Here is a 12,510-nt window from a genome sequence, read left to right as displayed (position 1 = left end):
ATAAAGAGCAAGAGGGTAGCCAGGGAGAGCATTGGCCCACTCGAGGACAGGGGAGGGAATCTATGTGTGGAGTCAGAGGAAATGGCCGAGATAGAACATAGAACAGTACAGCACAGAACAGGCCCTTCGGCCCACGATGTTGTGCCGAGGTTTATCTGAAACCAAGATTTAGCTATCCCACTCCCTATCATCCTGGTGCGCTCCATGTGCCTATCCAATAACCGCTTAAATGTTCCTAAAGTGTCTGACTCCACGATCACTGCAGGCAGTCCATTCCACACCCCAACCACTCTCTGCGTAAAGAACCTACCTCTGATATCCTTCCTATATCTCCCACCACGAACCCTATAGTTATGCCCCTTGTAATAGCTCCATCCACCCGAGGAAATAGTCTTTGAACGTTCACTCTATCTATCCCCTTCATCATTTTATAAACCTCTATTAAGTCTCCCCTCAGCCTCCTCCGCTCCAGAGAGAACAGCCCTAGCTCCCTCAACCTTTCCTCTTAAGACCTACCCTCCAAACCAGGCAGCATCCTGGTAAATCTCCTCTGCACTCTTTCCAGCGCTTCCACATCCTTCTTATAGTGAGATGACCAGAACTGCACACAATATTCCAAATGTGGTCTCACCAAGGTCCTGTACAGTTGCAGCATAACCCCACGGCTCTTAAACTCCAACCCCCTGTTAATAAAAGCTAACACACTATAGGCCTTCTTCACAGCTCTATCCACTTGAGTGGCAACCTTTAGAGATCTGTAGATATGGACCCCAAGATCTCTCTGTTCCTCCACAGTCTTCAGAACCCTACCTTTGACCCTGTAATCTACATTTAAATTAGTCCTACCAAAATGAATCACCTCACATTTATCAGGGTTAAACTCCATTTGCCATTTTTCAGCCCAGCTTTGCATCCTATCTATGTCTCTTTGCAGCCTACAACAGCCCTCCACCTCATCCACTACTCCACCAATCTTGGTGTCATCAGCAAATTTACTGATCCACCCTTCAGCCCCCTCCTCTAAGTCATTAATAAAAATCACAAAGAGCAGAGGACCAAGCACTGATCCCTGCGGCACTCCGCTAGCAACCTGCCTCCAATCCGAAAATTTTCCATCTACCACCACCCTCTGTCTTCGATCAGACAGCCAGTTACCTATCCAATCGGCCAACTTTCCCTCTATCCCACACCTCCTCACTTTCATCATAAGCCGACCATGGGGGACCTTATCAAACGCCTTACTAAAATCCATGTATATGACATCAACTGCCCTACCTTCATCAACACACTTAGTTACCTCCTCAAAAAATTCTATCAAATTTGTGAGGCACGACTTGCCCTTCACAAATCCGTGCTGACTATCCCGGATTAATCCGCATCTTTCTAAATGGTCGTAAATCCCATCTCTAAGGACCTTTTCCATCAATTTACCAACCACCGGAGTAAGACTAACCGGTCTATAATTACCAGGGTCATTTCTCTTCCCTTTCTTAAACAGAGGAACAACATTCGCCACTCTCCAGTCCTCTGGCACCATCCCCGTGGACAGCAAGGACCCAAAGATCAAAGCCAAAGGCTCTGCAATCTCATCCCTTGCCTCCCAAAGAATCCTAGGATACATTTCATCAGGCCCAGGGGACTTATCGACCTTCAGTTCATTCAAAACTGCCAGTACCTCCTCCCTCCGAACATCTATTTCCTCCAGCCTATTAGCCTGTGACACCTTCTCTTCCTCAAAAACATGGCCCCTCTCCTTGGTGAACACTGAAGAAAAGTATTCATTCATCACCTCGCCTATCTTTACTGACTCCATCCACAAGTTCCCACTACTGTCCTTGACCGGCCCTAACCTCACCCTGGTCATTCTTTTATTCCTCACATAAGAGTAAAAAGCATTGGGGTTTTCCTTGATTCGACCCGCCAAGGACTTCTCGTGTCCCCTCCTAGCTCTCCTAAGCCCCTTTTTCAGCTCATTCCTTGCTAACTTGTAACCCTCAATCGAGCCATCTGAACCTTGTTTCCTCATCCCTACATAAGCTTCCCTCTTCCTTTTCACAAGACATTCCACCTCTTCTGTGAACCATGGTTCCCTCACTCGGCCATTTCCTCACTGCCTGACAGGGACATACCTATCAAGGACATCCAGTATTTGTTCCTTGAAAAAGTTCCACTTTTCATTAGTTCCTTTCTCTGACAGTTTCTGTTCCCAACTTATGCCCCCTAATTCTTGCCTAATCGCATCATAATTACCTTTCCCCCAATTGTAAACCTTGCCCTGCCGTACGGCCCTATCCCTCTCCATTGCAATAACAAAAGACACCGAATTGTGGTCACGATCTCCAAAGTGCTCTCCCACAACCAAATCTAACACTTGGTCCGGTTAATTTCCCAGTACCAAATCCAATGTGGCCTCACCTCTTGTCGGCCTATCCACATATTGTGTCAGGAGACCCTCCTGCACACACTGCACAAAAACTGCCCCATCCGAACTATTTGACCTACAAAGGTTCCAATCAATATTTGGAAAGTTAAAGTCCCCCATGACAACTACCCTGTGACCCCCACACATATCCATAATCTGCTGAGCAATTTCTTCCTCCACATCTCTATTACTATTTGGGGGCCTATAGTAAAATCCTAACAACGTGACCGCTCCTTTCCTATTCCTAACCTCAGCCCATATTACCTCAGTGTGCAGATCCCCCTCGAAGTGCCTTTCCGCAGCCGTTAAACTATCTTTGATTAACAATGCCACTCCTCCACCTCTTTTACCAGCTTCCCTACACTTCGTGAAACATCTATACCCCGGAACGTCCAACAACCATTCCTGTCCTTGTTCTACCCACGTCTCCGTAATGGCCACAACATCGTAGTCCCAAGTGCCAATCCACGCCCCAAGTTCATCTACCTTGTTCCGGATGCTCTTTGCATTGAAGTAGACACACTTCAACCCACCTTCCTGTCTACCGGTACCCACCCTTGACCCTGATACCTTCCCCAATACCTCACCACCCTCACTGACTTCTGGACTACAACTCCTTTTCCCACTCCCCTGACAAATTAGTTTAAACTCCCCTGAAGAGCCGTAACAAATTTCCCTCCTAGGATATTGGTGCCCCTCTGGTTCAGGTGCACCCCGTCCTGTTTGTACAGGTCCCACCTTCCCCAGAATGTGTTCCAATTATCCACGTATCTGAAACCCTCCCTCCTACACCATCCCTGCAACCACATGTTTAACTGCACTCTCTCCCTGTTCCTCAACTTGCTATCACGTGGCACCGTCAACGTACCAGAGATGACCACATGTTTTGTCTTGGCTCTCAGCTTCCAGCCCAGCTCCAGAAATTCCTGCTTTAAATCCCCGTCCCTTCGCTTACCTATGTCATTGGTACCAATGTGTACCACGACTTGTGACTGTTTCCCCTCCCCCTTCAGAATCCGGAAAACACGGTCTGAGACGTCACGGACCTTGGCATCCGGTAGGCAACATACCATCCGTGAGTCTCTTTTGCTGCCACAGAACCTCCTATCTATCCCTCTAACTAACGAGTCCCCAATAACTATTGCCCTCCCGCTCTGCCCCTTACCCTCCCGAGACACAGAGACGGACACAGTGCTGGAGATCCTCTCACTGCGGCTCACCACTGGTATGTCATCCCCCTCAACCGTATCCAAAGCGGAATACTTGTTGCTAAGGGGAACGACCACCGGGGATCCCTGCACGGACTGCTTCCTCCCAGCCCCTCTCACCGTCACCCACCTGTTTTCATTCCTCGGAGTAACTGTATCCCTAAAGCTTCTGTCTATGGCCAACTCTGCGTCCCTAATGATCCTAAGTTCATCCAACTCCAGCTCCAGCTCCCTAACACGGTTTTGGAGGGGCTGCAGATGGGTGCACTTCCCACAGGTGTAATCAGCAGGGACACTGTCGTCGTCCCTCACCTCAAACATTGTGCAAGAGGAACATAGCACTGCCTGCACACCCATCCCCAGGTAGAAAGTGCAGAAATAAATTTAAACTCACCTCTGCTCCCCCTGTCCCCCAAAGCCCTGTGAGCCAAAGCCTTATAGCTCACACTCTGCTTCCCACGCACTCCACTGCCCGCTCCCGACGCTGCCCGCTGTATACTGCAGCCTACCTTTTATACTTCACGCGCTTAAAAAACCCTTCCCAGACTCCTTAGCAGCCCACTTCCAGTTTTCACTTTAAACTTAAAATACTGCTGCAAAAGTAAAGGCCAAAATAAAACACACACTCGCTGACTAATTAAATAAATAAACAATTCAATTAATCTCTCACCAGCATGCTGCCTCCAATCACTCCCTCTCAGCTTGCTCCAGTGGAACAATGAGGGGGAACCTCCCAGGTAACTGACTTTTAAAGTTAAAATAAAAACCCTTCCCAGACTCCTTAGCAGCCCACTTCCAGTTTTCACTTTAAACTTAAAATACTGCTGCAAAAGTTAAGGCCAAAATAAAACACACACTAGCTGACTAATTAAATAAATAAACAATTCAATTAATCTCTCACCAGAGATATTAAATGAGTACTTTGCGTCAGTATTCACCAAAGAGAAGGACTTTGTGGATGATGAGTCTGGGAAAGGATGTGTAGATAGTTTGAGTCATGTTGAGATCAAAAAGGAGGAGGTATTGGAGGTCTTGAGAAACATTAAGGTGGATAAGTCCCCAGGGCCTGATGGGATATATCCCAGAATACTGAGAGAGGCAAGAGAGGAAATTGCTGGGGCCTTGAGAGAAATCTTTGTATCCTCACTGGCTCCAGGGGAGGTCCCAGAGGATTGGAGAATAGCCAATGTTGTCCCTTTATTTAAGAAGGGTAGCAAGGATAATCCAGGTAATTACAGGCCAGTGAGCCTTATGTCATTGTTGGCAAATTATTGGAGAGGGTTCTTTGAGACAGGATTTACTCCCATTTGGAAATAAGTGGACGTATTAGTGAGAGGCAACATGGTTTTGAGAAGGGGAAGTCGTGTCTCACTAACTTGATCGCGCTTTTTGAGGAAGTTACGAAGATGATTGAGGAGGGTAGGGCAGTGGATGTTGTCTACATGGACTTCAGTAGGGCCTTTTACAAGGTCCCTCATGGCAGACTGGTACAGAAGGTGAAGTTGCATCGAATCAGAGGTGAGCTGACAAGATGGATACAGAACTGGCTCAGTCATAGAAGATAGAGGGGAGGAGTGGAAAGGTGCATTTTTGAATAGAGGGCTGTGACAAGTGGCATTCCTCAGGGATCAGTGCTGGGACCTTTGCTGTTTGTAATATATGTAAATGATTTGGAGGAAAATGTAACTGGTTTGATTAGTGAGTTTGCGGACGACAAAGGTTGGTGAATTTGCAGATAGTGATGAGGACTGTCAGAGGACACAGCAGGATATAGATCGGTTGGAGACTTGGGCGGAGGGATGGCAGATGGAGTTTAATCCGGACAAATGTGAGGTAATGCATTTTGGAAGGTCTAATAAAGATAGAAAATATACAGTAAATAGCAGAACCCTTAAGAGGGAGAGGGATCTGGGTGTACAGGTACATAGGACACAAAGTGGCAACACAGGTGGAGAAGGTAGTGAAGATGTCATATGGCATGCTTGCCTTCATCGGCCGGGGCATTGAGTTTAAAAATTGGCAAGTCGTGTTGAAGCTTTATAGAACCTTAGTTAGGCCCCACTTGGAATATAGTGTTCAATTCTGGTTGACACACTACGAGAAGGATGTGGAGGCTTTGGAGAGGGTACAGAAAGGGAGGTCTGGACAAATACATGAATAGGATGGGAATAGAGGGATTTGGTCCCTGGAAGGGTAGGGGGTTTTAGTTCAGTTCGGCAGCATGGTCGGTGCAGGCTTGGAGGGCCGAAGCGCCTGTTGCTATGCTGTAATGTTCTTTGAGGAGTTTGCACATTCTCCCCATGTCTGCATGGGTTTCCTCTGGATGCTTCGGTTTCCTCCCACAGTCCAAAAATGTGCGGGTGAGGTAGATTGGCCATCCTAAATTGCCCCTTAGTGTCAGGGGGACTAGCAAGGGTAAATGTATGGGGTTATGGGGATAGACCTGGGTGGGATTGTGGTTGGTGCAGACTCGATCGGCCATATGGCCTCCTTCTGCACTGTAGGATTCTATGATTCTAATGTTACTTTTGACTCCTTAGTGCCTATACACCATCTATAGTGCATAAGTAATGAGTAAGATGGAATAATTTCCACTTGGTTGGCTGTTGACATTGGAGCAACAACACTCAATGAGTTCAACATCATCCAGGACTAAACAGCTTATTGTTCTCTTGGTTGCCCATCCACTACCTTATACATTCACTCCCTCCACCATTGGCACATCGATGTTTATCATCTACAAGATTCATTACAACAACTCACCAAAACTCCTTCAACAGCCCCTTCCAAACCCAGGACCCCTGCCACCAAGAAGGACAGGGGAAGCAGTAGTATGTGTGCACCGCTACTTCCAAGTTTCCCTCAAAGCAATACACCACTCTGTCTGTTCTTTTACTGTCCTTTACTGTCGCTGAGTCAAAATCTAGCATTCCTCACCTGACAGCACTGTGAAAGTTCCTTTGCCACATGATTGCTGTGGCCCAAGAAGTTCACCACCATCTTCTTGAGGCCAATTGGGAATAGGCAATATATATTTGTCAGCAATGTCTATATTCTGAAATTTAAAAAAAACAGGACAGATAAATCACATAGAGAGGGTCAGAAATTGGAAACAGAATTAATGAAATTCTTCTAATCAGAGTGAGAGTAGGAAGCACCACTGACTGGGGTTTGATTCCAGCCTTGGATGACAGTGTAGAGTTTGCACATTCTCCTTGTGTCTGCATGGGTTTCCTCCAGGTGCTCCAGTTTCTTCCCACATTCCAAAGATATGCAGATTAGATGGATTAGCCATGATAAATTACTGTTTAGTGTCCGAAGATGTGTAGGTTAGGTGGATTAGCCAGACAGAGATAGGGTGGAGGTGTGGGCGTGGTTAGGATGCTCTTTTGGAGAGTTGGTGCAGACTCAATGGGTCCAATGGCTTCCTTCTGCACTGTAGGGATTCTATGGTTATATGGTTTTAAATAGATCTTTCAAGTTATCAGGCACAGATCAGTATATCAGTTTGGTAAGGGACAGTGATTTTCATCGAGATGGAAATCTAGGCCAGACATGTGAGTAGAGTAAGTTTGTAATGACTGTAAATGAATTTTTGTACTTTTAATTTCCCTGTTTGATGGTAAATAAACTGTTAGTCGATAGCTTGAGCCCTGGACTGATTCAATTATCAAGTGTAGATGAAGTTATTGTGCAATAATAAAAATGCTGTTGGCATTCAGTTCTTACGGGATGCAAGTTCCCATATCCTGAGTGTTGAGTGGCACCCCAGCCGATTTGAACATCCTAAGTCCCAGAAATGTAGCAGTAATCAACAAAATTCAGCTGGAAAATATTGCACAACTAAAAGAAGTGAATTTTTTTATTTCTATGTAGTAGGCTCTAGCAGTGGGGCTCATATCTGATATTAAAACTGAATCTTTCATGTTCATGATTGTAAAAATTGGCAACTTTTTTTCAGATTGTAACTGATCAACAAACAGGGCAGAAAATACAGATAGTGACGACCTTGGACACAGCTGCCTCGTCCAAAGAGTTTATCGTGGCCACTCCAGATAGCAGAGGTGCGGGAAGGGTGATATTGGATGGTGGAGACAACACAACCCAAGGAAAACTTGTTCTGACAACGCCTGAAAGTTCCGGTTCGAAGCAGCTAATTCTCACCACTGCAGATGGCATTGTACCTCAAAGATTTCAGGTAAATAACGTTCTGCCTTCCTGCATTAATCTTGTGCTTTGAGTTACTGGGATAGAAATTCACCTTGCATGGTAATATAAGTAGCTGGTATTGTATTGGCCTTCTGTTAGATCCCCTGCTGTAGTCAGCTAATTACTACTACTGAGGGAATATTGGATCAGAGAAGCAATCCATGCTCCTGTGTGTTTGCTGCCCTTATCCTTCTAAGTTGTAGAGGTTACTGGTGTTGAAGGTGGCATGCTGATTGCCATGTGTTTTATATATGGTATGTGTTGCTGCCACTGTGCATTAGTGTTGAAGGGAGTGAATGATTAAGGTGATGGATGGGATGCAGATCAACTGGATTACTTGGTCTGAATGGTGTCTTTTTGAGTGTTGTTGGAGCTGCACTCAGCCAGGCTAGTGAAGACAGTTCTGTCACAATTCTGATTTGTGCCTTGTAGATGGTGGAAGGAGTTTGGGAAGACAGGAGGTGAGTTACTCGCTACAGAATCCCCCAGTCTCTAATCTGCTGTTGTAATCACAGCATTTCTATGGCTCGTCCAATTTCGTTTCTGGTCAGTGGTAACCCAAGATTTTGATAATGGGGGATTCAGTAATGGTCATTTTTTAAAAAAAGTATTCGCTCATGACATGTGAGTGTCGCTGGCTGGGCCAACATTTATTGCCCATCCCTAAATTTTCCTTCAGTGGTTTGTTAGGCCATTTCAGAGGGCATTTAAGAGTCAACCACGTTGCTATGGCTCTAGAGTCAGAATCAGAAATAAGGGAAGTTCGAATCTAATTTCTAATAAAAGGCTAAAGGAATATATGGTTAAGCATCCTTTGATTGTCCTGGAGGTGTAGATGTTGAAGCAATGTGGCCGATTTGGATTAGCTGGTTTTGAGGATGTGGTCAGGTGTAGAAGATGTTGCAATTATTACAATATCTCAATTTGCTGGTAGATTTCTGCTAATATTGACTTCAAACTGGGTGACAAACTCATTCCAAAACAGAGAGAGAGAGAGCCCAGCTTTCAGCCGAGGAAAACTTTCTTGCAATCATTCTGCACTGGCTGCAGTCCGGCCTGTTGTACGTCACCTATTCTGTATAGCTATTGTTTTAATAATCAGCACTTTGCATTTTAATGTCTTTTCTTTAGACAGTGAAGAGTTTTGATCGGTCCCTGAATTGTAGGAAATTACTCTGTCCTTGCAATCTCCTGAGGACATAGAAACAGAGCTGGAGAAGGCCATTCAGCCCTTTTAACCTGCTCCGTGATACATTTTGACCATGGCTGATCATTAATTCAATATCCTGATCCTGTCTTCTCCCCATATCCCTTGATCCATTTAGCCCCAAGAACTATACTAATTTCTTGAAATTGGACAACATTTTGGCCTCTACTAAATTGTGGTAGTGAATTCCACAGATTCACCATTCGCTGGGTGAAGAAATTTCTCCTCACCTCAGTCCTAAAAGTTTACCCCTTATCGTCAAACTACTACCCTAGTTCTGGACACCCCACCATTGGGAATATTCTTTCTGAATCCACCCTATCTAATCCTGTTAGAATTTTATAAGTTTCCATGAGGTCCCCTCTCACGCTTTTAAACTCCAGTGAATATAATCCTAACTGATTTAGTCTCTCCTCATATGGCAGATTTGCCATCCCAAGAATCAACCTGGTAAACTTTCGCTGCACTCCCTCTATAGCAAGGACATCCTTTCTTAGATACTGACACCAAAACTGCACATAATAGTCAGCCCAATAGATTTGCAGCAAAACATCCCTATCTCTATACTCAAATCCTTTCACTGTGAAGGCCAACAAAGAAACTGAGGACAACTTTTTAAAAAATTTTGCCTTGGAAATCTTGCATTTTTAAATGGCTTGTTCTGTCTCATTTTAAATTGCAAAATTTGAACATATTTTGAACCCTTTTGTATTGTTGTAGCTTTCCAGGCTAAAAGACCACATTTCCCATTTTCACCTACCAGTAGTAATGTTATGAAACCAGCAGCACTTGAATACCCATTAGGAAGGCTGGCACTAAAAATAACTCTCAAAATCCCATCCACCACCTAACGCCCAAACTACCCCCGCCTCCCGGCCTGGCACCCCCGCCTCCCAGCCTGGCGCTCCCGGCCTGGCGCCCCCGCCTCCCGGCCTGGCGTCCCCCGCCTCCCGGCCTGGCGCCCCCGCCTCCCGGCCTGGCGCCCCCGCCTCGCGGCCTGGCACCCCCACCTCTCGGCCTGGCGCTCCCGGCCTGGCGCCCCCGCCTCCCGGCCTGGCGCCCCCGCCTCCCGGCCTGGCGCCCCCGCCTCTCGGCCTGGCGCCCCCACCTCTCGGCCTGGCGCCCCCACCTCTCGGCCTGGCGCCCCCGCCTCCCGGCCTGGCGCCCCCGCCTCCCGGCCTGGCGCCCCCGCCTCCCGGCCTGGCGCCCCCACCTCTCGGCCTGGCGCTCCCGGCCTGGCGCCCCCGCCTCCCGGCCTGGCGCTCCCGGCCTGGCGCCCCCACCTCTCGGCCTGGCGCTCCCGGCCTGGCGCCCCCGCCTCCCGGCCTGGGGCTCCTGGCCTGGCGCCGTCGACTACCAGCGACTACTAGTGTCTCTTTTTAAATAATTTTACTCCATTCTTGAAATCATGAACCAGTGCAGAGTGGACTAGATAGACCCGAATCCATCTCCTTGCTTGCTCCAAAAATCAATTCAAATTGAATCCAATTCATGGCCCCCACAAGAGAGATATACAAGCTCCAAGCTGACAAGACAAGGCATTACACCTGATCTTGGACTTGATCTGACACTTGTTCTTGGCCAGAAGGTGACTCACCTGAAGAAGGGGCTTGCAGCTCCGAAAGCTTGTGTGGCTTTTGCTACCAAACAAACCTGTTGGACTTTAACCTGGTGTTGTTAAACTTCTTACTGTGTTTACCCCAGTCCAACGCCGGCATCTCCACATCAAGCTCAACCCTGCCAGGGGATCATTGATTCTCCCCTGCCAGGTGATCATGTTATCTGTACATGTGATCTTGGCCAAAAGGCCTCCTTTTATGTGCACAAGTCATTATAGTTTGAGTGCCCTCGGCCTGTAGACAAATTATTGAAATAACATCTGAACAGTCACAAATGTTACAGGCCTTGCTGCATATGGACACGGGATGCTTCAGTATCTAGAAGTTGTGAATGGTACTAATCATCATGCAATCATCAGGGCACATTTCCATTTTTGACCTTATGATGGAGGGAAGGTCATTGATGAAGCAGCTGAAGGTGGTTGGGCCTAGGAAATTACCCTGAGGAACTCCTCAGGGATATTCTGGAGTTGAGATGATTGACCTCCAACCGCCACAACCATCTTCCTTCTGAGTAAAATGAAGTCAAAACTACTCCTGGAAATCTGAAATGAAAACTTTAAAGTGCTGGGAAAAGGCAAGTCTGTCAGCATCTGTGGAGGTAGAAACCGTTAAAGTTTTGAGTCAAATGACTTTTCTTCAGAACCCAGACACATGTTTCTCAGTCCTTCAAAGGACTTTTTGAAGCATATTCTGGATTTGTGAACCTACTGAAAGATTTGTTCTAAAGGTCTTATCCATGCCTTTCCATGGATCTTTATATCCTCTATGCCCACTCACCCAGTATGCACCATGGAACCAATTAGTCATATAATAACAGTGGCAGGTCTTAAAAAACACCCATTCAGAAATCTTCTTTGAAAAATCTGCTCTTCTCACAGTGCTATAAAAGAGCCTTTATATTATCATATAAGCTTTACCTCACTTCACACCTTTTAACCTTGATGTAGTAAATATATAGACATTGAAAGCAGGAGTTAAAAGAAATAATAACTCAGTATAACCTCATAAAGAATTCAATGAATTAAAGCAAACAGACCACCTCCACTTCTGAAAACATAATTAGAGAAACACAGTCTGACCACTTGTGATTGTTGATACAGTTCACAGATGACCTCATTATGAATGCTTGGCTGACCTTTGTGTTTCTGCTTTTTGATTTAGCCTCTAGTTGCTCAAACTCCCTCATTAAGAACTTCTTTCTTAATCCTGTCTATGTCACTGGGACCCATGTGAACCACTTGGATCCTTTCCTTCCCACTTCAGGTTCCTCTCCAGCCCTGAGGAGATGCCCTTAACCCTGACAGCGGGCAGCCAACACAAAAATTCCATTCTCAACTGCAGAGAATAGTGTATATCCTGCTAACAATACTGTCCCCTACTAATACGACATTCTTTTTTACTACTCCCACTTCAATGGCCCTTATGTACCACAGTGTTTTGGCCAGTTTGCTTATCCCCCCTCTCATCCACACAGGTTGAAAGAATCTTAAAGTTGTTGGACAAGTGGAAAGGCTGAGGCTCCTCCATTGATATCCTCTGGATCCACAGACCCTCAGTTGTAGTCAAGTCCTCAAATCACTGACTATGGATCAAATCTGAAGAGGCTAGCCTAAGGGGTGTGACTGCCTCCTGGAACAAAGAGTCCAGGGAATTTTTTCCCACCCTGATGTATTGTAGAGTTAGAAGCTAGGACACCAGCTCATCAACCCTGAGCCACAGTTCCTCAAGCTATCAATATTAATTGCAGATCTGGTTGCTGGGGGTCACACAGGTGTCCACGATTACCCATTTGCTTATAGCTGCAACAAATCACCTGTCCTGCCACCTTTATTGTACTGTATT

The 12,510-nt window shown here is 46.2% G+C and overlaps 1 protein-coding gene across 1 annotated transcript in view; it reads left to right on the top strand.

The window, feature by feature from the left end:
• Positions 1-12,510, top strand: part of nr2c2 (nuclear receptor subfamily 2, group C, member 2) — a 388,941-nt gene that overhangs the window by 177,602 nt on the left and 198,829 nt on the right. The window contains exon 5 of the mRNA XM_078210136.1: positions 7,592-7,828. Coding sequence (XP_078066262.1) covers positions 7,592-7,828 — 237 coding nt within the window. The remainder of the gene's footprint in view (positions 1-7,591; positions 7,829-12,510) is intronic.

This window comes from Mustelus asterias, chromosome 3 (assembly GCF_964213995.1).
Source record: "Mustelus asterias chromosome 3, sMusAst1.hap1.1, whole genome shotgun sequence".
NCBI lineage: Eukaryota > Metazoa > Chordata > Chondrichthyes > Carcharhiniformes > Triakidae > Mustelus > Mustelus asterias.
Note: the sequence above shows the minus strand (reverse complement) of the source record. Positions and strands in the feature narration are given on the sequence as shown.